The sequence below is a fragment of the Cyprinodon tularosa genome, unplaced genomic scaffold, assembly GCF_016077235.1.
Source record: "Cyprinodon tularosa strain WSP-4 unplaced genomic scaffold, ASM1607723v1 ctg406, whole genome shotgun sequence".
NCBI lineage: Eukaryota > Metazoa > Chordata > Actinopteri > Cyprinodontiformes > Cyprinodontidae > Cyprinodon > Cyprinodon tularosa.
The window spans coordinates 262419-289199 of NW_024039126.1; the positions used below are offsets into that span (position 1 = coordinate 262419).

The 26781-nt window shown below is 47.7% G+C and overlaps 2 protein-coding genes and 1 long non-coding RNA gene across 5 annotated transcripts; all 3 read right to left on the reverse strand.

Annotated features, from left to right (window-relative positions):
- Nucleotides 1-287: 287 nt before the first annotated feature.
- LOC119791948 (transient receptor potential channel pyrexia) lies at nt 288-12026 on the reverse strand. Of its 2 annotated transcripts, none has more exons than XM_038298350.1 (19): nt 11489-12026; nt 11211-11310; nt 10977-11134; nt 9825-9926; nt 9604-9754; nt 9350-9511; nt 9106-9215; nt 8942-9026; nt 8840-8868; nt 7015-7106; nt 6829-6943; nt 6591-6761; nt 6431-6501; nt 4847-5014; nt 3590-3708; nt 3318-3522; nt 861-1014; nt 724-782; nt 288-620 (listed from the first exon to the last, which is right to left on the reverse strand). In XM_038298350.1, the coding sequence occupies exons 1-19, from the start codon at nt 11537-11539 to the stop codon at nt 410-412; spliced, it is 2313 nt and encodes a 770-aa protein (XP_038154278.1). In that variant the 5' UTR covers nt 11540-12026; the 3' UTR covers nt 288-409. The 2 variants fall into 2 exon arrangements, with proteins under 2 accessions (XP_038154278.1, XP_038154279.1); XM_038298351.1 differs by having other exon boundaries at nt 9840-9926; nt 11489-12025.
- Nucleotides 9941-10956, reverse strand: LOC119791958. Its single transcript, XR_005281917.1, has 3 exons — nt 10907-10956; nt 10255-10794; nt 9941-10212 (listed from the first exon to the last, which is right to left on the reverse strand). It is a non-coding gene; the product is annotated as an uncharacterized LOC119791958 (long non-coding RNA).
- A 129-nt stretch (nt 12027-12155) lies between the features above and the next one.
- Nucleotides 12156-26755, reverse strand: prkn (parkin RBR E3 ubiquitin protein ligase). Of its 2 annotated transcripts, none has more exons than XM_038298354.1 (11): nt 26660-26755; nt 21515-21678; nt 21209-21446; nt 20482-20591; nt 20305-20388; nt 20123-20238; nt 15236-15372; nt 15096-15157; nt 13897-14150; nt 12455-12572; nt 12156-12378 (listed from the first exon to the last, which is right to left on the reverse strand). In XM_038298354.1, exons 1-11 carry the CDS (start codon nt 26664-26666, stop codon nt 12250-12252), a joined length of 1419 nt encoding a protein of 472 aa, XP_038154282.1. In that variant the 5' UTR covers nt 26667-26755; the 3' UTR covers nt 12156-12249. The 2 variants fall into 2 exon arrangements, with proteins under 2 accessions (XP_038154282.1, XP_038154283.1); XM_038298355.1 differs by having other exon boundaries at nt 13920-14150; nt 26660-26753.
- Nucleotides 26756-26781: the final 26 nt, after the last annotated feature.

Below are 26781 nucleotides of genomic sequence, written 5' to 3' on the forward strand. Positions count from 1 at the left end.
AAGAGACTGAATCAACATGAGGAGGAACCCATGAGATGATGAACAGGTTCTATTTATTAGAATAACGTCTTTATTCTTCATCTTCACCTGCTGACAGATGATTTCACCTAAATAGAAATGTTGATTTTATGACTGCATTGTATTTTATCCTGTCAGTGTATAAAGTGCTTCATAAATAAAGTTGGTATTGCATTGATCGACTATCACTGAAGAAATAATCCTGTAATATTATGGCGTTCACCACAGGCTACTGAACAGGCCACCATGGAGGGAAAGAAGGAAACCAATCCATGGAGAAGGTTTTTTATTTGTCAGTTCAATCCTGTCTGAATGGTTGGATCCATGTGGAGCATCAGGAGACCCACAAACATCTCAGCCACCTGGATCCAGCTGGTCTGAAGCAGTCTTTCTAAATAAAGTCCTTCCTGATCTGAACCAGCTGCTGGAGCACCGATCGAAGCTCCCTCAGCTCTGCATGGATGGCCTGAAGCTCCTCCCGAAGGTCCCTGGGATCCTGCTGGTTCTTTGGTTTCAGGAGTTCCTGTATCGGCGGGTCTTGAAGGTCTGGGTTCTCCTGAACCTGAGGCTGTTGGTTCTGCTGGTTCTGACCCATCTGGACTCTGATAGAGAGAAAAACCATGTCAGAGTTGATCTGCTTTAGTCAAACAGATTCAGTCTGGATCTCTGAAGGAGAGCAGAGCCAGATGGATGAGGGTAACTCACCTTGAAGGTCTGCTTGTCTCTGCATCCCCCTGAAGGACCAGGAACTGGCCCAGAGTCTCCTGGAACCCAAAGCAGCCCCATCATTTCAGCTCTCAGAGGTTTCTGTGTTTAGACTCATGAAGGTAACAGAGGCTCACTGTGATGATGGCGCAGGTCTCGCCCAGAGGAGAGCAGTGCTTGGAGATGTAGTGGTTGTCATAGAGACGGCGGAGGCGGGGCATGGACTCTTCCACCTGCAAGATGACTGTGGCCTGCTGCATCACAGCGTTAGCCTGCGAGTTATCGTGAACCCTGAAACCAAAACGCAGTGGTTTTAGTGGATGTGCTTCCAGGCTTGGTTCTGGTTGGTGTTCAGAACCGAGTCCAGATGTCAGACCGGGGGCCTCATGCAGAAAGCATGCATTTCCACACTCTGTTCAGCCTGGAACATCAAAGCTGACCCATTTCCTCAAGGCTTGAAGCTGAACCACGTTTAGCCTCATAAAATAACCCAAGCAGCGGATGGAAGCGCGATGCTTACCTGTGTGACGCTGTGTTCTTATGTACGGCAGCCTGGTTGGCTTTCACTAAACCTTGATTGTTTTAGAGTCATTTCTGGTCAATTTAGAACCAACCTTAAATATCTAAACCAAAAATGATCTTTTTAGAAGAAAAAACTCAGCAGCAACTGTCTTTTCCTGTCGGCTTCAGGACTGGAAAACCAAACGTTTATTATCAGGCCTGTGGTTGTTTAAAAACAGTTTTGTTCATTTCCTGCTGTCACCATGTTCCATAATGTTATAGACGGACCTGGAGATGAAAACTGAGGCAAATCCAGAGAGAGAAAAGGCTCCAAACATGGTCTGACACAGTAGTAGTAAAATGCGCACAGGTTTTAGTCACAAACCAAATTCTCTATTTCCACAGCAGCCACTCGGAGAGATTAGCTTCATCTCTGCAGGATTGTCCCTGAATGTCTGAGGTTCTAAGACAGATCTAGAAATAAGTAAAAATATCTTAAATTAAGTGTACTTATCCTTATTCTAAGTAGGTAAATGAGATAGTTTGCCAATGGAATGAGTATTTTTACTCTTAAAATAAGATATTTAGATAATATGCACTTGAAATAAGACAATGCAATTGTGTTTTCTTTTTTTAAGTGTAAATTGTCTTGTTCCATTGGAGAAAATGTCTCTTTTACCTCTTCAATTCAAGAACAAATGCACTTATTTTAAGAAGAAATTACTTATCTAGATTTCGATTTTTTCCAGTGCTCTAACTTATGAAAATGTAAACAAAATAGCACCTTATAGAGGAAAAAGAATGAATAATATAATCGAATAGGATAAAGTCTAAAGTTATGTTTAACTTTAATCTGAATTAGATTTCACTAATTGAAAACTAAAAGAATTTCATTTTCCTTTTCTCCAAAAATATTAATACACATGTACATGATCTTGGATTTATTCACTTTAATTGGACTTTTCACTTTATTTGGATTTATTTTTTACATATACATAGATATACGTACAGATATATATACAGAAGAGCTATATGTGTATATATATTTTATCTCTTTTTATTCTTATTTTTTATCTTTATTTTATTGTATAGTTGGATGTGTGTATATATTATATAAAACTGTAACTAGAACGTGTAACAAAAGTAATTTCCCTCTGGGATTATGAAAGTATTTCTGATTCTGATTCTGATATCATTAAAACAAATGAACAAAGAAATCAGTGATTTTCATCCCTTAAGTGTTTAAAATAAATGTTACCCAACAGATTACTAAATATATGGGATGTAGTTTGGAAAAATGCAACTAAAATACATAAAGGCTGTGAGTTTATTAATTAAAATTATAGATTTGCAAAAAAATAAAGAATTAATTTGACTCAAATTGGCATCTTTTCATGAGCAAGTGAAATAATATTAATAATTTTTTGCACATCCTCACTTTCAGAATTAGGACTGAAATAGCAGCTGACATAAAGTTATAAATGGTTGATAATGCTTTCTACTGGGACTGGGACATAAAAGTCCATTAGGAGTTTTCACCTGCGGACCCAAAAGATGATGATGATTACAATGATAGAGGACATAGATAACAGGATTTAATTCCTACATTAAGATGAATGGTGGAGGCTTTAAAATGATCTATTCCCAATGAATCCATAGCTCAGATATATCTGGAGGTTAAAATGATTAAAACTTTATGGTTTTCTTTAACAGAACATTTATTATTTGTAAGTAAGGCGGGACGAATATGCTCATGCAGAACAGAGCAGAATGCTGTGCCATGAATAAATGTGCCGACTGAGTGAAATCCATCGATCTCCGTTTATTTAACTAGGATGAATAGTTGAATACTTTTTTCCCACGACAATTTGTAATGCATAATTCATAGTAGATCAGGAAGTGTTTGCTTTAGGATGGAACAGATCCTGATGCCTGATTGGTCAACATGTAATCCCCCACAGATTAGGAAGTAGATGCCAACCTGTTTCTCCCTGCAGAGAACCTTTACTATTAACGCCCAGCACTTTTCCACATGAGGCCTCGGGTCATTTCAGGCCTCAGTCCTTGTGTTGTGTGAATGTGTGACCTCTGACCTCTGGAAGGTGTCGGTTAGTAGTGCAATCAGCAAGTTAATACACAAGATGGAGGACGCTGCCAGGAACGTTCCGCACAGTAGAGGAGCCATGATGCTGTCCACTGTTACCATGGCAGCATACTCGTACTCATCCACCAGAGTGATCCGGTAGAGGCTGTAGAGAAGACCTGAAACAGACTGCATGCTGGGAACCGAGGCCGTTCCTGGGAACACATCAGCGTTAGCTAGAGCAGGGAACTGAAACAGACAGGTTACTGCTGATGCTCCAACCTCCAAATATGATCCAGAAGCTGCAGGCGTAGGGGATGAAGATCTCAGCATACAGGAACAGGAAACGCATCACATCCCCCACAATGTTCCCCAACATGACGATGAACGGGCCCATCAGCCTGCACAACAGAGCTGCACTTTAGCTGCTTCATGTTAGCTGCTACATGTTAGCTGCTACATGTTAGCCACTGAATGTTAGCTGCTTCATGTTAGCTGCTACATGTTAGCCACTGAATGTTAGCTGCTTCATGTTAGCTGCTTCATGTTAGCCACTGAAGGTTAGCTGCTTCATGTTAGCTGCTACATGTTAGCCACTGAATGTTAGCTGCTTCATGTTAGCTGCTACATGTTAGCCACTGAAGGTTAGCTGCTTCATGTTAGCTGCTACATGTTAGCCACTGCATGTTAGCTGCTTCATGTTAGCTGCTTCATGTTAGCCACTGAATGTTAGCTGCTTCATGTTAGCTGCTATATGTTAGCCACTGAATGTTAGCTGCTTCATGTTAGCTGCTACATGTTAGCCACTGAATGTTAGCTGCTTCATGTTAGCTGCTACATGTTAGCCACTGCATGTTAGCTGCTTGATGTTAGCTGCTTCATGTTAGCCACTGAATGTTAGCTGCTTCATGTTAGCTGCTACATGTTAGCCACTGAATGTTAGCTGCTTCATGTTAGCTGCTACATGTTAGCCACTGAATGTTAGCTGCTTCATGTTAGCCACTGAATGTTAGCTGCTTCATGTTAGCTGCTACATGTTAGCCACTGAATGTTAGCTGCTTCATGTTAGCTGCTACATGTTAGCTGCTTCATGTTAGCTGCTAAATGTTAGCCACTGAATGTTAGCTGCTTCATGTTAGCTGCTACATGTTAGCCACTGAATGTTAGCTGCTTCATGTTAGCTGCTACATGTTAGCCACTGAATGTTAGCTGCTTCATGTTAGCTGCTACATATTAGCCACTGAATGTTAGCTGCTTCATGTCAGCTGCTACATGTTACCCACTGAATGTTAGCTGCTTCATGTTAGCTGTTATATGTTAGCTGCTTCATGTTAGCTGCTACATGTTAGCCACTGAATGTTAGCTGCTTCATGTTAGCCACTGAATGTTAGCTGCTTCATGTTAGCTGCTACATGTTACCCACTGAATGTTAGCTGCAACATGTTAGCCACTGAATGTTAGCTGCTTCATGTTAGCTGCTACATGTTAGCCACTGAATGTTAGCTGCTTCATGTTTGTGAATCACTGCATACTCTTTACCTGAACGCTCGTACGTGTTTCATGATTCTTAGCCACAGGAAGATGATAGAAATGGAGAAGAGGCGCAGACTGAGCGCATGCATGCGGCTGGACGGCTTCAGCACGTCAGCCAGGTGAACACTGAAGGATGCCGTCAGCAGGCAGTAAACCAGCCAATCAAAGATGTTCCTGTCAGTGGGTAGAAATTAAGATGAAACATCAGAAAAAAGAGCTAAATTAGCCAGAGAATCAGCAGGGAGGACTGAGTTCCCAGCTGCTTGGGAAATTTGAATAATCTGGGTGTTTCAGCAATAATGTTAGGTATTTAACAGCATCAGAATCAAAGCTCAAACCGTGGCTTTGAGAGGAGATTGTTTTGCTAGCGGCTTTAATAGTTTATATCTGAGACAGGGAAAGTATTTATATTTAGGTATAGTCTAGAATAGATTTAGATTAGCTTAGTATAGTTTAGGGAAAATATATACAGTACAGACCAAAAGTTTGGACACTTTCTCATTCATAGATTTTACTTTATTTTCATGACTATGACATTTATAGATTCACACTGAAGGCATCAAAACTCTGAATGAACACATGTGGAATTAGGACGCCGCTCTCATTTCATTTCCAAATCTTCAGCACGGACGAATTGAAGATTATAACCGTATATCCAGACAGAGGAACTGTCCTTATTAGATTAAAACGTCAGTTCTGATGCGCATTAGGCAGCCCATTCCAGGAGGTGATAAACTCACACATCTTCAATGATAATTATCCTAACAGGGGACAATAGTTGAATAAACTTCTGCCTCTCAAAATGGTATCGATGCTCTATTTGTTGGTACTCACCGATACCATTAGTGCTGGATCGGGGCCCCGCCCGCTACTGGTATCGGTATCAGTGCAACACTAGTAATAAGCCCCAAGAAGAGGAGCAGATTAAAGCCAAACGCAGTGGAAATCATTCTTTTTTTTTTATAAAAATTGTTGAGACAGAAAGAAAGTGCTCAACCTTCCCTATTTTACAATGTAAGTAACACAAGCACCGTCCCAGTAGCAGAAGCACACGCTCTCATTGCTGCGACTCTTAGATGTAGTTCTCACGGCTATCCAGCAGATGCCGCCATTCAAAATGGTGTCAAATGTTTCGAGCTTGGTGTCAACTTTTGGCCAGTTTGTCAAATTGGTTCATGGGGCTTCGAAATTTCCATCACTAAATTAGGCACAGAATAAGAAGCCATTCATGATAGTTAGAGACTGATTGAGATAATAGTTTATATTGAAAGCTAAAAGAAAAGCTTTGCTAAAAAAACACAATAAATCCGTCTATCAGCTCTCTGAGGGCTGCATGGGAGGAGGAGCTGGGTTTGCAGATTGGGAGGATGGGAGGATTGGGTCATTCTCTATTAATGTAAAGCACCAGTTAATTCAGTTCAAGGTGTTTCAAAGACTCAACTATTCAAAAACAAAAATGCACAGAATATTTCCATCAATATCTCCAAAATGTGATGGATGTAAATCCGCTGATGAATCATCTGTTCTGGTAGCTCTTTCATTATTGGTGCCACATTTTCAAATGCTTTCCTGAAGTGTATAAATCGGTACCAGAGGTCTCGGCTGTAGGTGCCCCTCATCCTGTGGATCCTCCCGGTCTCTCTCAGTAGATACTGCCTCTCCTGAAACACATGCCGCTCTGCTGCTCCAGTAAACCCGCCTCCTGCTGGGATCAGGGGTTCTTCATTCAGAATGATGTAACGTTTCCTACCTGGGGCCACATAGGATGTGAGCATCGCAGATCATCCTGCAAACGGTGCTCCATCCATCTCTTCCGCAAAAGGAGCTTCTTCCTGGAGGACATGATGTCCTGGATCTCCCTGCACACCTCCTCCAGGGTGAGCAGAAGGGCCAGAACCACAAGAAGAACCCGCCACCAATCCTGGGAGAGACAGAGAAGTCAGAGACAGACCCTGGATCCATAGACGGTGGATCCACAGAAAGGTCACCTGTGGAAAGATGTAGCGGTCGGACGAGTCCTGACTGGCAGACATGGAGATAGCAGCAGCTGTCCAAGAGACGTTGAGCAGGAGGTTGAGGACCAGGAGAAGCCACGCCCCCAGCCTGTTAGCAACAGAAAGCACCGATGTAGGTAAAAGAGCAATGATGTCACACCTGTCCAACAATCAGGTTACCTTCCGTAAAGTTTCCACTTGATCTGAATGAGTTTGAGAAAGACAGGATTCATGATGAGGTCCAGTTTGCCGTCCAGAACCACAACCTGCAGCTGCAGGAAACAGCAGAGGTCACTGTCCGCTATGCTCTGTAATCCCTAATCTGGAACCCGTCTTCTATTCTGTGAAGACTAAGGAATACAACCCTGGATTATAGACATCGCTCTGGAACGTTTTTCTTTTTTTACCCTTTTTCCCAGTTTTTATTGTCATTAAATCAATTCTATTCAGTTTATTTCTATAGCTCCAATTCACATCATGTCATCTCACGGCACTTTCCAGTTCACCAGATCATCCAGTCAGATTGATTCAAAGTTTTCTATCTAAGGAAAACCAGCTGATTGCATCGACTCATTGACTCTTCAGCAATCCCTCACACTAAGCATGCTTGTAGCGACAGTGGAGAGGAAAAACTCCCTTTGAACAGGAAGAAACCTCCAGCAGAACCAGGCTCAGTGTGAGCGGCCATCTGCTGAGGCCCACTGGGGTTCAAGGAGACAGAAGCAGAGATAGAAAAAGAAGCATAGATACAAAAGGCAACTGTCAACCAGCTCCACAGGCGGCCCCGTCCAGGAAACACACAGCCAGGCAGACGAGCTCCGAGCCAGCTCCCATGTCAGAGGATGAAGAGAGCACATCCAGTTAGTCACAGTCAGAGAAACAGGACTACACTGGAAAACAGGCGAAGCTCCAACATCTAGAAACAAAGGTGTTGATGGCAGCAGCACAGCTGATATTTCTCTCCAGGATGGAGTCACAGCCAAACAGGAACAGACCAGATGAAGCTACTATGAGAAAAAGCAGAGAGAGCAGAACGTTAGAGATTGAACTAACAGATTCTGCAGAGTGGGAGAATAGAGATAGAATGAAGCAGAATGATGAAAAAGGGGTCCCTATGTCCTCCAGCAGTCTAAGCCTATAGCAGCAGAACTATAGAGATAACTCAGGATAACCTGAGCCACTCTAACTAGAAGCTTAATCAAAAAGGAAAGTTTTAAGCCTAGCCTTAAAAGTAGACAGGGTGTCTGCCTCATGGACTAAAACTGGTAGTTGGTTCCACAGGAGAGGAGCCTGATAACTAAAAGATCTGCCTCCCATTCTACTTTTAGAAATTCTAGGAACCACTAGTAAACCTGCAGATTGAGAGCGAAGTGCTCTGTTAGGAACATAAGGAACAATCAGATCTCTGATATCAGATGGAGCTTGGCCATTTAAGGCTTTATATGTGAGAAGGAGGATTTTAAATTCTATTCTGGATTTAACAGGAAGCCAATGAAGAGAAGCCAGGATAGGAGAGATGTGATCTCTCTTTTTCATTTTCATCAGAACTCTGGCTGCAGCATTTTGGATCAGCTGAAGGCTTTTAACTACAGTTTGTGGACTTCCTGATAGTAAAGAATTACAATAGAAATTTTAAGTTAAACCTTATTTATAAAGAATCCCATAAAATCATTGCTGCTAAGATCAGGTGGAATGGATTGTTCAACAGAGCTATGGCTCTGGGTGAGTTTGGCAACTGGATTAAAAAGAAATCTAGGATTATTCTTATTCTCCTCTATTAATGAGGAGAAATATGCTGCTCTTGCTTTACAAAGGGTCCTCTTATACAGCAGGAAACTATTTTTCCAGACTAGGAAGGACTCCAGCAGGCCTGTGGAGCAATATATTCTCTCCAGTTTCCTAGCATTTTGCTCCAAAGTGCGCAGCTCTGCATTAAACCAAGGAGCAAACCTCCAGATTATCTGTGATCTAGAACCATAAACTCTATAAACTTGGGTTGTCTTACAGGGGTTGTTGGCTCACTGGTTCCTGCCCCTGAAACAGAGAGACATGAAGAGTTTAGTGTGAAGCATGGTGGGGGTCTTTTATACTGTGGGACAGTTTTTACCTTCTGGTTCCAGCAGATTCAGGTAGAAATACTGTTGCCTTGTCACTTTGTCCATCACATGGAACTGACGGAGCGCCACCTGGGCCTGAACACGTCACATGTCACCATAACAACCATACAGCAATGAATGCACTACTCTCTTCCAGGGGCAGGGCCTTGATTACCACGTGACTCATCCGACCAATCAGAGCAGTGATGCACAGCTGTCCATCACAGTCCTGCACCGCAGCGTCAGCTCCAAGCTCCAGCAGGACCTGAGCTGCCTCACTGCGCTCTGGAAGCAGACGAACTGATGATGTCACTGCTGATGCGATCAGCTTATTTAGTTGTTTAATAGATTCCACCTGTGATGTCACTGATGACATGACATGATCCGCGCTGCCACAGCCTGGGTCAGTGTGAACTCACCCATGATGGCGGCGAGCTGCAGCGGCGTCCTCTGCCTGTAGTCAGTGCAGCTGATGGAGGCTCCCGCCTGCAGCAGCAGCCTGATGGATCCCACAGCGTCGTTCTTGGTAGCATAGTGAAGGGGGGTCTGTTTGTCCAGAAGAGTCTGAGCGCCTGGATCAGCTGACAGCAACAAAAACACAAACGACAGAACGTAGACCTTCGCCATCAACGCTGAACCAGCAGAGATCTGCTCGCTACTCAGACACACAGACCTTTTTGCTCCAGCAGAAACCTGACCATGTCCTCGTAGTCCAGAGCTGAGGCCACATGCAGCGCTGTAACTCCAAACTGATCTGAGCAGTGTAGGTCTGCTCCCCGGTCCAAGAAGAACCGCATGACATCCACACTCCAAGCTCTGGACACCTGAGAACACACACCTGGCCTTGACTCACACCATCAACCGACACACAGTTAAACTACGCTAAACAAAAACCTCATTAGGTGTGACCTCATGGAGGACAGTTTGTCCATATCTGTCCGAGCAGTTTGGGTCAGCTCCACCTGAGATCACCTTGTCCAGAAACTGAAGGTCCACCTGAGGACAAAGACACCTCATAGCCTGAAAACCAGGTCTCTATTGGTCATAGTTCATTTGACATGATGGTCACTGTCACCTGGTCATCTTACCTGGTCTAGCTTATATGGTCAGTCTCACCTGGTCAGTCTAACTTGCTCAGTCTTACGTGGTCTAGGTTGCCTAGTAAGTCTAACTTGGTCTCATTTGGTCTAGTTTACCTGGTCAGTCACAGCTGGTCAGGGTTACCTGTTCAATCTCAACTTACTTGTCTAGGTTACCTGGTCAGTCTCACCTGGTCAGTCACCTGGACAGTCTCACCTGGTCAGTCTCACCTGGTCAGTCTCACCCGGTCAGTCTCACCTGGACAGTCTCACCTGGTCATTCTCACCCGGTCAGTCTCACCTGGACAGTCTCACCTGGTCATTCTCACCTGGTCAGTCTCACCTGGACAGTCTCACCTGGTCATTCTCACCTGGTCAGTCTCACCTGGACAGTCTCACCTGGTCATTCTCACCCGGTCAGTCTCATCTGGACAGTCTCACCTGGTCAGTCTCACCCGGTCAGTCTCACCTGGTCAGTCACAGCTGGTCAGGGTTACCTGTTCAATCTCAACTTACTTGTCTAGGTTACCTGGTCAGTCTCACCTGGTCAGTCTCACCTGGTCAGTCTCACCCGGTCATTCTCACCTGGTCATTCTCACCTGGACAGTCTCACCTGGACAGTCTCACTTGGTCAGTCTCACCTGGTCAGTCTCACCTGGTCAGTCACAGCTGGTCAGGGTTACCTGTACAATCTCAACTTACTTGTCTAGGTTACCTGGTCAGTCTCACCTGGACAGTCTCATCTGGTCCGTCTCACCTGGACAGTCTCATCTGGTCCGTCTCACCTGGTCAGTCTCACTTGTTCAGTCTCATCTGGTCTGTCTCACCTGGACAGTCTCATCTGGTCCGTCTCACCTGGTCAGTCTCACTTGTTCGGTCTCATCTGGTCCGTCTCACCTGGACAGTCTCATCTGGTCCGTCTCACCTGGTCAGTCTCACTTGTTCAGTCTCATCTGGACAGTCTCACCTGGTCAGTGTCCTTGTTGCTGGCTGCCAGCTGTCTGAAATGATCCAGCAGTTTTTTATTCAGCATCTGGTTTTCTGTTGTAGTGTCCATCTCATCCCTTCTCTGCTCACTGTCTTCATAGTCTGCCAGACCTTGGTACACGGTCTCAATGGGAACTCCTGAACATGCAGACCGGCACTATGAGGTCCAGAATGCTGGTCTTTCACACCACACACCAAACAGTAGTGACCTCACCAGTCAGAATCCTCCTGCTTTCCTTCCAACGGCTTTTAGAAAATGATCTCCAGTTACGTCCATCTGAGGACCAATGAGACCTTTCCTCACGGTGTCCCCCCTGGACCAGGAGACATTTACTAATTTAGAAGCACAAATAAACATATTCTTCACCAAACGCCCAAGTGGAAGAACTAGTCTGCAGATGGAGATAAACCAATGGTAGAGATCCTGGAGATCAATGGTTTAGTTATGCCTGGATTACAGGTAGAAAACGGAAATAGATCAGCTGAACAAACCTTCTGATGGACCTGGGAGACCCTGGTCTTTCCACTCATCTCCAACTCCATTCCAGGATTTGGGTCTATCTGTTGGACAAGCTCAGGCCTCCTGATTCTCAGGAAAGGTCCTGGAATCTACAAACCCCAGTCTGTGGACATGTGCTGCTCCCAGAGAAGCTACCATCCAGACCGAAGGCTGAGCCAGTCAGCTGGTGGTTATCAGCAGCTCAAAGGTTCAGTCTTATCAGAGGGCAGGGCCAGGGATCTGCCCCTGCAGGTCCAGGTCCAGGTCTAGGGTTTGGCATTCAAATAGAACCCTCTACACAGTAACTGAACTGATCTGTTTCTGAAGGGTTGCTGGAATATTCCTTGGCTGCTGTTTTCCTCTCCCTCCCTGATATCATCTCACCTCTCCGGGTCTCAGGGTCAGGGTTCAGGGTCAGTCTCACTCGGTTAGACTCACCTGGTCTAGTTTACTGGCACAGTCTCAGCTGGGTTCAGGGTCAGTGTAGGAGAGAAAAATATTCCCCCAGAAGGATCTGATTTGATGGGGCTCCAACAGCAGGGTCATCGCACTTCCTCTCCAATTAACCACTTAAAGAAGCATAAATAAAACACAGGAACCTTTAGAGGAACTGGTTCATATCTTAAAGTCCTCCTGAAATGAATTAATCACACCAGACGGTTTGTCTAACTTCCAACATTTTATTGCTTCAGAGATTGAATCTTTGAATCCAGACTAAGAGATAAATCCCCAGCATGCTGGATTAACCGATGGATTAACGGTCTCTGGATGGACGGCGTCTATCCGAACCAGTGGTTCCCCATACAGTCTCTGTTCCAGAGGACCCCGCAGAGCCAGCACCACTCTGCTCTGCACACAGAACACTGCATATGCATGCAGCCACCTGCAGGGGGAGACAGAAACAGCCTCAGCTGGGCGCTCGCTGTGTCGGCCTGATGAAGCCCAGCGGTGGTTCCTACCGTTCCTCTCCACAGGAACCAAACAGCTCGGACACTTTTTGGTCGATGTTCGGATGAGGAGCAGCGACTCCTGCTCCCACCTCCCACTGCGAGACGCCTCCTCCTCCACCATGAAACCCTGAGGAATGGGGGCCACGTCAGTCTCTGTACATAATCACCACCACCATGATCATCATCATCATCATCCTCACCATCATCATCATCACCATCACCATCATCATCACTATCATCATCCTCACCATCATCATCATCATCACCACTATCATCACCATCATCATCATCATCATCACCATCACCATCATCACCATCACTATCATCATCATCATCATCACCATCACTATCATCACCATCATCATCATCATCATCCTCACCATCATCATCATCATCATCATCACTATCATCACCATCATCATCATCATCACCATCACCATCATCACCATCACTATCATCATCTTCATCTTTATCATCATCATCATCATCTCTATCATCATCATCATCACCATCACTATCATCATCACCATCATCACCATCACTATCATCATCATCACCATCACTATCATCATCATCATCATCATCATCTCTATCATCATTATCATCATCCTCACCATCATCATCATCATCATCACCACTATCATCACCATCACTATCATCATCACCATCATCACCATCACTATCATCATCATCATCATCATCATCACCATCACTATCATCATCATCATTATCACCATCACTATCATCATCATCATCATCATCATCATGATCATCATCATCATCATCATCATCATCATCACCACTATCATCATCACCACTATCATCATCATCACTATCACCATCATCATCATCACCATCATCATCATCACCATCACCATCATCACCATCACTATCATCATCATCATCATCACCATCACCATCATCATCATCATCATCCTCACCATCATCATCATCATCATCATCATCATCATCATCACTATCATCACCATCATCATCATCATCACCATCACCATCACCATCATCACCATCACTATCATCATCTTCATCTTTATCATCATCATCATCTCTATCATCATCATCATCACCATCACTATCATCATCACCATCATCACCATCACTATCATCATCATCATCATCATCATCATCACCATCACTATCATCATCATCATCATCACCATCACTATCATCATCATCATCATCATCTCTATCATCATTATCATCATCCTCACCATCATCATCATCATCATCACCACTATCATCACCATCACCATCACTATCATCATCACCATCATCACCATCACTATCATCATCATCATCATCATCATCACCATCACTATCATCATCATCATTATCACCATCACTATCATCATCATCATCATCATCATCATCATCATCACCACTATCATCATCATCACTATCACCATCATCATCATCACCATCATCATCCTCACCATCTTTGGGCTCGGTGACTCACCTGTGAGGCCCCAGCGGTGGCCGGGGCTCCCAGGGCCTCACAGGGCCCCTCATGGAAACGCTCCCTGCAGTCTCTGCAGAAGACGAAGCCGCAGCCCAGACGTCTGTCACACTCCACTCTGCGGCTGCCGTCCAGTGGGAGGAGCCCCGCCCCACAGCCAGGGGACGGACACATCAGTCCTCCATTGGTCAGAAGACACTCTTCAGCGCCGTACTGCAGGTACCGAGCGTACTGAACCAGAACCAGAACCAGAACCAGAGAGAGTCAGCAAGAAGCTCTGCTAATAAATAACAGCAGAATTTAACCTCAGGAGGAGAATATGAGGAGGAGTAGACTTTGAGGAGGAGGAGACTAGGGCTCTGTTCGAAAACCTGGGCTGCATCCTCCAAGGACGCTTTACAGTATTTTATTGTTTATATTTTAACTCCTCCCTATTATGTTATTCTTATACATTTTTTTAAGGTCCACATTTGTGTGACCATTTTCAATAATCTTCCTTCTGATGTAAATTTGCCCATTGTGGGACAATAAAGGGATTTTCTATTCTATTCTATAAAAGGGGTAGAAAGATATCTCTAATATTTAACAACAAAAAATACTTAGTTCAGCATATTGTGCAAAACAGCAATAAAAAAATTAAACTATCAGATTTATAGTCCCCACCCTGCAGATCTATTAGAATCTGTCCTTAAATTCCAGCCAAACCCATTTATACAGTAACAGCTAAAAACCTTTAGATAAACCAAACATTACCGCCACATATCTGACTAAATAACCATTAAAAAAACTATTTTTCATTGATCTCAGATGGAACTATTAAATGACTTGTATTATATTAAACTGAACTTCCAATTTTCATCACTGTTCGGCGCCAAGTAACCTTTCCTCTGATCACGGCTTGCTTGGTCTCGCAATGAATCCTCGGTAAACCAAGGATAGCAAGGATACATCGGACCCGTCCTTCAAATCGGGCAAAAAGAAGGACGCATTTTAAGGTCGCATAACGAGGACTCTTGGAATCCGACCAGACCTCGGCGCCGCGCTATGACGTAATCGGCCTTCCAATCTGGCCTTCTAAGGACGCGTCCTACGTTTTCGAACAGAGCAAAGGAGGACGTGGAGACTAGAAGGAGGAGAGCCTTTAGTTGAAGAGCAGGAAGAAGAGAAGGAGGTCACCTGATCGTCTCCAAGGATACGGAAGTGATGCACCTCCTTGATCAGGGAGTTTTCACAGCCAACTGGAAACAAACATCAGAAATGTCACACACCTGTTCACACAGCTGTTGGCTCCTCCCCCAGAGTCTCCGCCCCTCTACCTGCACAGGGCAGAGAGTATCCAATCACAGGATCGTAGACAAACTGTCGCTCATTCAGTCGAGTCTGGCAGTAACCATGGAAACAATCCAGACAGATCACATGGCGGTCTGAACACTGGAAGACCAGAACCACGTCCCTGAGAGACAGAGACAAGATGGGATGATATGAGGGTGGGGGAGGAGAGAGGGGGAGAGGTTTGGGGTGAGGAGGGGAGGAACCTTCTACCTCTCTCCCTGATTGGACGCTTTTCTTTTCCTCTTAGTCAGTCATTGGTTACATTATTCCTATTTTCCAAAAGTTTCCCTTTGATGTTCAATCAAACCTGAAAGTAGGACGAGGTTTGAGATAGAAATCTGTCCACTAGAAGTAAATGTTGAGATCAGTTAAAGCATTACATGCCCAAACCAGCCTGAGCCTGATCCAGAATATAGAAAGTAGATCAGACAGCTGATCCAGATGCTGCTGCCTGCGTTCTCACTAAAACTATAGAAAGTAGATCAGACAGCTGCAGCTGTGGGTGAGTGTGGGTGAGGATGGGTGATTGTGGGTGAGTGTGGGTCAGGATGGGTGAGTGTGGGTGAGGATGGGTGAGTGTGGAGGATGGGTGAGGATGGGTGAGTGTGGGTGAGGATGGGTGAGTGTGGAGGATGGGTGAGGATGGGTGAGTGTGGGTGAGTGTGGGTCAGGATGGGTGAGTGTGGAGGATGGGTGAGGATGGGTGAGTGTGGGTGAGGATGGGGGGTGTGGAGGATGGGTGAGGATGGGTCAGGATGGGTGAGTGTGGGTGAGTGTGGGTGAGGATGGGTGAGGATGGGGGGTGTGGAGGATGGGTGAGGATGGGTCAGGATGGGTGAGTGTGGGTGAGGATGGGTGAGGATGGGTGAGTGTGGGTGAGGATGGGTGAGTGTGGGTGAGGATGGGGGAGGATGGGTGAGTGTGGGTGATTGTGGGTGAGTGTGGGTGAGGATGGGTGAGTGCGGGTGATTGTGGGTGAGTGTGGGTGAGGATGGGTGAGTGTGGGTGAGGATGGGTGAGTGTGGGTGAGTGTGGGTCAGGATGGGTGAGGATGGGTGAGTGTGGGTGAGGATGGGTGAGTGTGGGTGAGTGTGGGTGAGTGTGGGTGAGGATGGGTGAAGATGGGTCAGGATGGGTGAGTGTGGGTGAGTGTGGGTGAGGATGGGGGGTGTGGAGGATGGGTGAGGATGGGTCAGGATGGGTGAGTGTGGGTGAGGATGGGTGAGGATGGGTGAGTGTGGGTGAGGATGGGTGAGTGTGGGTGAGGATGGGGGAGGATGGGTGAGTGTGGGTGATTGTGGGTGAGTGTGGGTGAGGATGGGTGAGTGCGGGTGATTGTGGGTGAGTGTGGGTGAGGATGGGTGAGTGTGGGTGAGGATGGGTGAGTGTGGGTGAGTGTGGGTGAGGATGGGTGAGGATGGGTCAGGATGGGTGAGGATGGGTGAGTGTGGGTGAGGATGGGTGAGTGTGGGTGAGTGTGGGTGAGGATGGGTGAGTGTGGGTGAGGATGGGTGAGTGTGGGTGAGTGTGGGTGAGTGTGGGTGAGGATGGGTGAGTGTGGGTGAGGATGGGTGAGTGTGGGTGAGGATGGGTGAGTGTGGGTGAGTGTGGGTGAGTGTGGGTGAGGATGGGTGAGTGTGGGTGAGTGTGGGTGAGGATGGGTGAGGATGGGTGATTGTGGGTGAGGATGGTTGAGGATGGGTGAGTGTGGGTGAGGATGGGTCAGGATGGGTGAGTGTGGGTGAGTGTGGGTGAGTGTGGGTGAGGATGGGTGAGGATGGGTGATTGTGGGTGAGGATGGTTGAGGATGGGTGAGTGTGGGTGAGGATGGGTCAGGATGGGTGAGTGTGGGTGAGTGTGGGTGAGTGTGGGTGAGGATGGGTGAGGATGGGTGAGGATGGGTGAGTGTGGGTGAGGATGGGTGAGTGTGGGTGAGTGTGGGTGAGTGTGGGTGAGTGTGGGGGAGTGTGGGTGAGGATGGGTGAGGATGGGTGAGGATGGGTGAGTGTGGGTGAGTGTGGGTGAGGATGGGTGAGGATGGGTGAGGATGGGTGAGTGTGGGTGAGGATGGGTGAGTGTGGGTGAGTGTGGGGGAGTGTGGGTGAGTGTGGGTGAGGATGGGTGAGTGTGGGTGAGTGTGGGTGAGTGTGGGTGAGGATGGGTGAGTGTGGGTGAGGATGGGTGAGTGTGGGTGAGTGTGGGTGAGTGTGGGTGAGTGTGGGTGAGTGTGGGTGAGGATGGGTGAGGATGGGTCAGGATGGGTGAGTGTGGGTGAGTGTGGGTGAGTGTGGGTGAGGATGGGTGAGGATGGGTGATTGTGGGTGAGGATGGTTGAGGATGGGTGAGTGTGGGTGAGGATGGGTCAGGATGGGTGAGTGTGGGTGAGTGTGGGTGAGGATGGGTGAGGATGGGTGAGGATGGGTGAGTGTGGGTGAGGATGGGTGAGTGTGGGTGAGTGTGGGTGAGTGTGGGGGAGTGTGGGTGAGTGTGGGTGAGGATGGGTGAGGATGGGTGAGGATGGGTGAGTGTGGGTGAGTGTGGGTGAGGATGGGTGAGGATGGGTGAGGATGGGTGAGTGTGGGTGAGTGTGGGTGAGTGTGGGGGAGTGTGGGTGAGTGTGGGTGAGGATGGGTGAGTGTGGGTGAGGATGGGTGAGTGTGGGTGAGTGTGGGTGAGTGTGGGTGAGTGTGGGTGAGGATGGGTGAGTGTGGGTGAGTGTGGGTCAGGATGGGTGAGTGTGGAGGATGGGTGAGGATGGGTGAGTGTGGGTGAGGATGGGGGGTGTGGAGGATGGGTGAGGATGGGTCAGGATGGGTGAGTGTGGGTGAGTGTGGGTGAGGATGGGTGAGGATGGGTGAGGATGGGGGGTGTGGAGGATGGTGAAGATGGGTCAGGATGGGTGAGTGTGGGTGAGGATGGGTGAGGATGGGTGAGTGTGGGTGAGGATGGGTGAGTGTGGGTGAGGATGGGGGAGGATGGGTGAGTGTGGGTGAGTGTGGGTGAGTGTGGGTGAGGATGGGTGAGTGCGGGTGATTGTGGGTGAGTGTGGGTGAGGATGGGTGAGTGTGGGTGAGGATGGGTGAGTGTGGGTGAGTGTGGGTGAGGATGGGTGAGGATGGGTCAGGATGGGTGAGGATGGGTGAGTGTGGGTGAGGATGGGTGAGTGTGGGTGAGTGTGGGTGAGTGTGGGTGAGGATGGGTGAGTGTGGGTGAGGATGGGTGAGTGTGGGTGAGTGTGGGTGAGTGTGGGTGAGGATGGGTGAGTGTGGGTGAGGATGGGTGAGTGTGGGTGAGTGTGGGTGAGGATGGGTGAGTGTGGGTGAGTGTGGGTGAGGATGGGTGAGTGTGGGTGAGTGTGGGTGAGTGTGGGTGAGGATGGGTGAGGATGGGTGATTGTGGGTGAGGATGGGTGAGTGTGGGTGAGTGTGGGTGAGTGTGGGTGAGGATGGGTGAGGATGGGTGATTGTGGGTGAGGATGGTTGAGGATGGGTGAGTGTGGGTGAGGATGGGTCAGGATGGGTGAGTGTGGGTGAGTGTGGGTGAGTGTGGGTGAGGATGGGTCAGGATGGGTGAGTGTGGGTGAGTGTGGGTGAGGATGGGTGAGGATGGGTGATTGTGGGTGAGGATGGTTGAGGATGGGTGAGTGTGGGTGAGGATGGGTCAGGATGGGTGAGTGTGGGTGAGTGTGGGTGAGTGTGGGTGAGGATGGGTGAGGATGGGTGAGGATGGGTGAGTGTGGGTGAGGATGGGTGAGTGTGGGTGAGGATGGTTGAGGATGGGTGAGTGTGGGTCAGGATGGGTGAGTGTGGGTGAGTGTGGGTGAGTGTGGGTGAGTGTGGGGGAGTGTGGGTGAGTGTGGGTGAGGATGGGTGAGGATGGGTGAGGATGGGTGAGTGTGGGTGAGTGTGGGTGAGGATGGGTGAGGATGGGTGAGGATGGGTGAGTGTGGGTGAGGATGGGTGAGTGTGGGTGAGTGTGGGGGAGTGTGGGTGAGTGTGGGTGAGGATGGGTGAGTGTGGGTGAGGATGGGTGAGTGTGGGTGAGTGTGGGTGAGTGTGGGTGAGGATGGGTGAGTGTGGGTGAGGATGGGTGAGTGTGGGTGAGTGTGGGTGAGTGTGGGTGAGTGTGGGTGAGGATGGGTGAGGATGGGTCAGGATGGGTGAGTGTGGGTGAGTGTGGGTGAGTGTGGGTGAGGATGGGTGAGGATGGGTGATTGTGGGTGAGGATGGTTGAGGATGGGTGAGTGTGGGTGAGGATGGGTCAGGATGGGTGAGTGTGGGTGAGTGTGGGTGAGTGTGGGTGAGGATGGGTGAGGATGGGTGAGGATGGGTGAGTGTGGGTGAGGATGGGTGAGTGTGGGTGAGTGTGGGTGAGTGTGGGTGAGTGTGGGGGAGTGTGGGTGAGTGTGGGTGAGGATGGGTGAGGATGGGTGAGGATGGGTGAGTGTGGGTGAGTGTGGGTGAGGATGGGTGAGGATGGGTGAGGATGGGTGAGTGTGGGTGAGGATGGGTGAGTGTGGGTGAGTGTGGGGGAGTGTGGGTGAGTGTGGGTGAGGATGGGTGAGTGTGGGTGAGGATGGGTGAGTGTGGGTGAGTGTGGGTGAGTGTGGGTGAGGATGGGTGAGTGTGGGTGAGTGTGGGTGAGTGTGGGTGAGGATGGGTGAGTGTGGGTGAGGATGGGTGAGTGTGGGTGAGTGTGGGTGAGTGTGGGTGAGTGTGGGTGAGGATGGGTGAGTGTGGGTGAGTGTGGGTGAGTGTGGGTGAGGATGGGTGAGTGTGGGTGAGTGTGGGTGAGTGTGGGTGAGTGTGGGTGAGTGTGGGTGAGTGTGGGTGAGTGTGGGTGAGGATGGGTGAGTGTGGGTGAGTCCTTACAGGGTGTCGGTGCAGCTGATGCAGGGGACGTTGTTGATGTTGGACAGGATGAGGTCGAGCGCCACGGACGAATCTTCCTCTGATGTCGGGTGAGACGAACATTTCATGTAGAACTCCTGCCATCAAAGACGCGTCAGGATCGACTCATCAATGGGTGAAAACTATTAGGCTCCGCCCCTTACTGCTTCATCGCCGTCACAATCTGGGGACTGACAGACGCCATGGATTCGTCCCGGGAGAAGAACATCGTCCCAGCAGGAAGGGCCCTAAGAGAGAGAACGACAGCACCACCCGCAGGCAGCATATTAGTACTACACACCTGCAGTATCACACAGGAAGAGTCGGAGAACTACTCTCACCCTGCTGAGTGTCAGCGTCATCTGTCTGCAGCTCCTACAGCGAACCCGAAGTTTCCCTGACTGTATGGAGGAGCAGCGCTTACAGTACACAAAGAAAGTACTACGAGTTCCTGGAAACAAAGTACACAGACCTGGAAACAGTTAGGCGTGCAGGCGGTGAGGTGTAGAGGGTCACTTCCTGTTTTGGTTGCTGTAGAGCTTCTTCTATTGGACATTGATTCTCTTCCTACTGTATCTCTGAGACGCTCTGGGGGGGGGGGGGGGGTGTAAGTCGTGGTTTTAAATAAATAAAAATGTAAACCCTTCATTGTCTCAGAATTCAGAAATTCCTTCTCTGCATTTAACGTCGGGGAGCAGTGGGCTGCCATTGTGCGGGAGGAGCAGGGTGGGGTTAAGGGTCTGGCTCACGGATCCATTACATAGATTACAGGCATGTCTGAAGACAGAAAAACCAGGATGACTCTTAACTTTCTGCTCCTGAATGCAGACAGTTTTTCCTCTCCACTGTCGCTACAAGCATGCTTAGTGTGAGGGATTGCTGAAGAGTCAATGAGTCGATGCAATCAGCTGGTTTTCCTTAGATAGAAAACTTTGAACATTTAATCAGATGATCTGATTGATCTGGATCTATACAGAGACCTGGGTTGACATGGTGTGAAATGGAGCATAGAAATAAAGTGAATAGAAAAGCAGAACAGACATTGGGAGAATGGAGCGACTCCCTGACCTTTAGGAGCTGCAGTCTGTTGATCTTCTGCTCTCCAGGTTCCTCTCTCTTCATCCAGGATGACAGCCAGCCCTGAGGAGGTGGCAGGGAGCCGCCAGGAGCTCAGGTCAAGTGAGGTCAGCCGGTCCTGTCTGCTCTCCCCTCCTGGAGCCAGATGCTCCTGCAGCAGCAGCTGGGAGGAGGAGCCAGGAGGAGGGTGGAGCACATGCAGCGTGCTCTGCTCAGGCAGGTCACAGCCCTGGCAGAGGAGGGTATGGTGAGGAACACATCAGGTGACTTTACCTGCAGATCTATGAAGGAGCTCACCAGCAAAGAGGCGGAGCTCTGCAGCTCCCTGCCAGCGAACAGAACCCGGAGCTCCTGAGGAGCCACACCCTGCTGACTCCCCACCACCTCCTTCAGCTCCGCCACTCTAGCCTGGGCCTCCAGCTCCACGGCCACCCCAGGACCCAGGTTGTAGCGCACGAACACTGAGAGCAGAAAGGTGAGGCTCAGGTGAGGCCAGCAGGTCAGAGATCAGCTCAAACCACTCATCTTCCTGCTGGAGATGCAGACTAAACGCCCTGCAGAACCTCATGGACCTGATCCTGGACCTGATACTGGATCTGATCCTGGATCTGATCCTGGATCTGATCCTGTACCTGATCCTGGACCTGATCCTGTACCTGATCCTGGACCTGATCATGGACCTGATCCTGGACCTGATCATGGACCTTATCCTGGATCTGATCCTGGATCTAATCCTGGATCTGATCCTGGACCTGATCTGGATCTGATCCTGGATCTGATCCTGGATCTGATCCTGTACCTGATCCTGGACCTGATCATGGACCTGATCCTGGACCTAATGGACCTTATCCTGGATCTGATCCTGTACCTGATCCTGGATCTGATCATGGACCTTATCCTGGATCTGATCCTGTACCTGATCCTGGACCTTATCCTGGACCTAATCCTGGATCTGATCCTGGACCCGATCCTCGATGTGATCCTGGACCTGATCCAGGCTAACTGTATTCAGCGAGGCTAACATTATGCAGCTAGGGTAACTGCATGCAGCAAAGGCTAATATTATGCAGCTAGCATAACTGAATGCAGCAAGGCTAACTGCATGCAGCGAGGCTAACAATATGCAGCTAGGGTAACTGCATGCAGCAAAGGCTAACATTATGCAGCTAGCATAACTGAATGCAGCAAGGCTAACAATATGCAGCGAGGCTAACAATATGCAGCTAGGGTAACTGCATGCAGCAATGGCTAACATTATGCAGCTAGCATAACTGAATGCAGCAAGGCTAACTGCATGCAGCAAGGCTAACTGCATGCAGCGAGGCTAACAATATGCAGCTAGGGTAACTGCATGCAGCAAAGGCTAACATTATGCAGCTAGCATAACTGAATGCAGCAAGGCTAACTGCATGCAGCAAGGCTAACAATATGCAGCGAGGCTAACTGCATGCTGCGAGGCTAACATTATACAGCTAGGGTAACTGCATGCAGCAAGGCTAACTGCATGCAGTGAGGCTAACTGCATGCAGCAAGGCTAACATTATGCAGCTAAGCTAATGCGAGGCTAACATTATACAGCTAGGGTAACTGCATGCAGCAAGGCTAACTGCATGAAGATAGGCTAACTGCATGCAGCTACGCTAATTGCATGAAGCTAGGCTAACTGCATGCAGTGAGGCTAACAATATGCAGCTAGGCCAACTGCATTCAGCAAAGCTAACATTATGCAGCTAGGCTAACTGCATGCAGCGAGGCTAACTGTATTCAGCGAGGCTAACATTATGCAGCTAAGCTAACTGTATTCAGCGAGGCTAATATTATACAGCTAGGATAACTGAATGCAGCGAGGCTAACATGCAGCTAGGATAACTGAATGCAGCGAGGCTAACTGCATGCAGCGAGGGTATCTGCATGCAGCGACGCTAACTGCATGAAGCTAGGCTAATTGCATGCAGCTAGGCTAACAGCATGCAGCAAGCCTAACATTATGCAGCTAGGCTAACTGCAGGCTGCGAGGCTAACATTATACAGCTAGGGTAACTGCATGCAGCGAGGCTAACATTATACAGCTAGGGTAACTGCATGCAGCAAGGCTAACTGCATGAAGATAGGCTAACTGCATGCTGCGAGGCTAACATTATACAGCTAGGGTAACTGCATGCAGCGAGGCTAACATTATACAGCTAGGGTAACTGCATGCAGCAAGGCTAACTGCATGAAGATAGGCTAACTGCATGCAGCGAGGCTAACTGCATGAAGATAGGCTAACTGCATGCAGCGAGGCTAACTGCATGAAGCTAGGCTAACTGCATGCTGCGAGGCTAACATTATACAGCTAGGGTAACTGCATGCAGCAAGGCTAACTGCATGAAGATAGGCTAACTGCATGCAGCGAGGCTAACTGCATGAAGCTAGGCAAACTGCATGCAGCGAGGCTTACATTATGCAGCTAGGGTAACTGCATGCAGCGAGGCTAACAGCATGCAGCGAGGCTAACATTATGCAGCTAGGCTAACTGCATGCAGCGAGGCTAACATTATGCAGCTAGGCAAACTGCATGCAGCGAGGCTTACATTATGCAGCTAGGGTAACTGCATGCAGCGAGGCTAACAGCATGCAGCGAGGCTAACATTATGCAGCTAGGCTAACTGCATGCAGCGAGGCTTACATTATGCAGCTAGGCTAACAGCATGCAGCGAGGCTAACAGCATGCAGCGAGGCTAACATTATGCAGCTAGGGTAACAGCATGCAGCGAGGCTAACTGCATACAACAAAGCTAACTGCATTTAGTGAGGCTAACTGCATGCAGCTAGCCTCGCTGCATGCAGTTACCCTACCTGCATAATGTTAGCCTTGCTGCATGCTGTTAGCCTCGCTATCTTAAAGTTATAGCCCCCCCCCACATTCTTTATTTTGATTCATTGAATGTTTAAATACTGAACTTCTATCACATCGACCAACATGAAATCTACAGAGGCTGTAGATCTATAGAAAAGTTTCTGTAGATCTACAGCCTCCTAGAAGCTCTGTTTAAGTACTTTAAGTACGGTAACTTTTAATGTTTAAGTAACTCTGTTTAAGCCCTGTAAAAGTATTTCTCATTTCTTTATTTCTTATTTTGTTTTTCATTGTGTGCGATACAGGTACACTTGCACCTTAATCCTTATTTACCTTGATATACTGTATATACCTGGATATACTGTGTGTGTATATATATATATATATATACACTATATTGCCAAAAGTATTTGCTCACCCATCCAAATTATTGGAATCAGGTGTTCCAATCACTTCCATGGCCACAGGTGTATAAATTCAAGCACCTAGGAATGCAGACTGTTTTTACAAACATTTGTGAAAGAATGGGTCGCTCTCAGGAGCTCAGTGAATTCCAGCGTGGAACTGTGATAGGATGCCACCTGTGCAACAAATCCAGTCGTGAAATTTCCTCGCTCCTAAATATTCCACAGTCAACTGTCAGCTGTATTATAAGAAAATGGAAGTGTTTGGGAACGACAGCAACTCAGCCACGAAGTGGTAGGCCACGTAAACTGACGGAGCGGGGTCAGCGGATGCTGAAGCGCATAGTGCGAAGAGGTCGCCAACTTTCTGCAGAGTCAATCACTACAGACCTCCAAACTTCATGTGGCCTTCAGATTAGCTCAAGAACAGTGCGCAGAGAGCTTCATGGAATGGGTTTCCATGGTCGAGCAGCTGCATCCAAGCCATACATCACCAAGTGCAATGCAAAGCGTCGGATGCGGTGGTGTAAAGCACGCCGCCACTGGACTCTAGAGCAGTGGAGACGCGTTCTCTGGAGTGACGAATCGCGCTTCTCCATCTGGCAATCTGATGGACGGGTCTGGGTTTGGCGGTTGCCAGGAGAACGGTACTTGTCTGACTGCATTGTGCCAAGTGTAAAGTTTGGTGGAGGGGGGATTATGGTGTGGGGTTGTTTTTCAGGAGCTGGGCTTGGCCCCTTAGTTCCAGTGAAAGGAACTCTGAATGCTTCAGCATACCAAGACATTTTGGACAATTCCATGCTCCCAACTTTGTGGGAACAGTTTGGAGCTGGCCCCTTCCTCTTCCAACATGACTGTGCACCAGTGCACAAAGCAAGGTCCATAAAGACATGGATGACAGAGTCTGGTGTGGATGAACTTGACTGGCCTGCACAGAGTCCTGACCTCAACCCGATAGAACACCTTTGGGATGAATTAGAGCGGAGACTGAGAGCCAGGCCTTCTCGTCCAACATCAGTGTGCGACCTCACAAATGCGCTTCTGGAAGAATGGTCAAAAATTCCCATAAACACACTCCTAAACCTTGTGGACAGCCTTCCCAGAAGAGTTGAAGCTGTTCTAGCTGCAAAGGGTGGACCGACGTCATATTGAACCCTATGGATTAGGAACGGGATGTCACTTAAGCTCATATGTGAGTCAAGGCAGGTGAGCAAATACTTTTGGCAATATAGTGTGTATATATATATATATATATATATATATATATACATATATATATATATATATATATATATATATATTGTTTGTTTATTCTTAATGCACCTTTTCCTCCTTGTTTGCACCTTCTTTGACTTCTATGCCAATATGTGACAAGTGAATTTCTCCGCTGTGAGATCAATAAAGCTCATCTAATCTAATCTAATCTAAGTTTGTCTAATGTTAGAATCTAGTAAGTTAATCATGAATCCTGTTAGCAAATATTCAAACACGCTGTAGTTCGGATTAGATTAGATTGGCTCCTGGATTAATGTCAGTAATCCAGTAATAATTTATTAGTTCCTAATTTTTTAATTTATTAATAAACACAGTTGTGAAAAACTTGGTTTACATTAATTTAAGATGTAGAAATATTTTAGTAAAGCAAAGTTCTCTGAAAATCAGAATATAGAAAATAATTATGTGGATTATGTGGAAAACATTTATATTTCTTATTCAGTAAAATGTTCTGCTCTATAAAAACATTTTAAATCCTCCAACCCTGACAGGTGCAACTATTCACCCTCTAAACATCAACCATGCAGGGTGTGAAAACTTTAGCCAGCCGCTGCAGGTCCTGATTCTGGTTCTGAGTCCGGGACGCAGCAGAAACTCCTGGTTTGGACCTTCCAGCAGAACCTTCTGGGTCCAAACCAACAGAACCGAGTCCAGAGGTTCTGATGAGGTTCGAACCTCCGGATCGAACCGGAACAGGCGGAACCTTTAACCAGAACTCAGTAACGGAAAATGGTTCCGGTTTCTCTGCTGGCGACCAGAACCGGAACCACCTGGCTGTTTCGGAGCCACAGCTGTGAGGTCAAACAGCTCCGGTTCTGATCCGGTCCAAGGTCGGAACCGGATCTGGTTCTGGTACCTCATCAGATCCCGCCTGTAATCTGTTCCATCCTCGCTGGATCAGAACCGAACAGAACCAGAACTCACCGATCATCGCGCAGCTCGTCCTTCATGGGATTGTTTACAATCTGCCGGCCGCAGTGGATTCTGGGAGCTGTAGTCTGTGTTTAACGGCCTACTTTATCTCTGTACATTTCTGCCCCCTACTG

Excerpts from the sequence above, each read along its gene's own strand:
- LOC119791948 (XM_038298350.1), bottom strand. The coding sequence starts at position 11,539 with ATGGAGTTGGAGATGAGTGGAAAGACCAGGGTCTCCCAGGTCCATCAG. Across the intron at positions 11,311-11,488 it reads TCTCCCAGGTCCATCAGAAG|GGGGGACACCGTGAGGAAAG; the intron begins GTTTGTTCAGCT and ends CTCCTGGTCCAG. Across the intron at positions 9,216-9,349 it reads GCAGCTCGCCGCCATCATGG|AGCGCAGTGAGGCAGCTCAG; the intron begins GTGAGTTCACAC and ends GTCTGCTTCCAG.
- prkn (XM_038298354.1), bottom strand. Across the intron at positions 14,151-15,095 it reads GTATCCTTGGAGACGATCAG|TACGCTCGGTACCTGCAGTA; the intron begins GTGACCTCCTTC and ends GTTCTGGTTCAG. Across the intron at positions 12,573-13,896 it reads AGTCACCGAGCCCAAAGATG|GGTTTCATGGTGGAGGAGGA; the intron begins GTGAGGATGATG and ends CCCATTCCTCAG.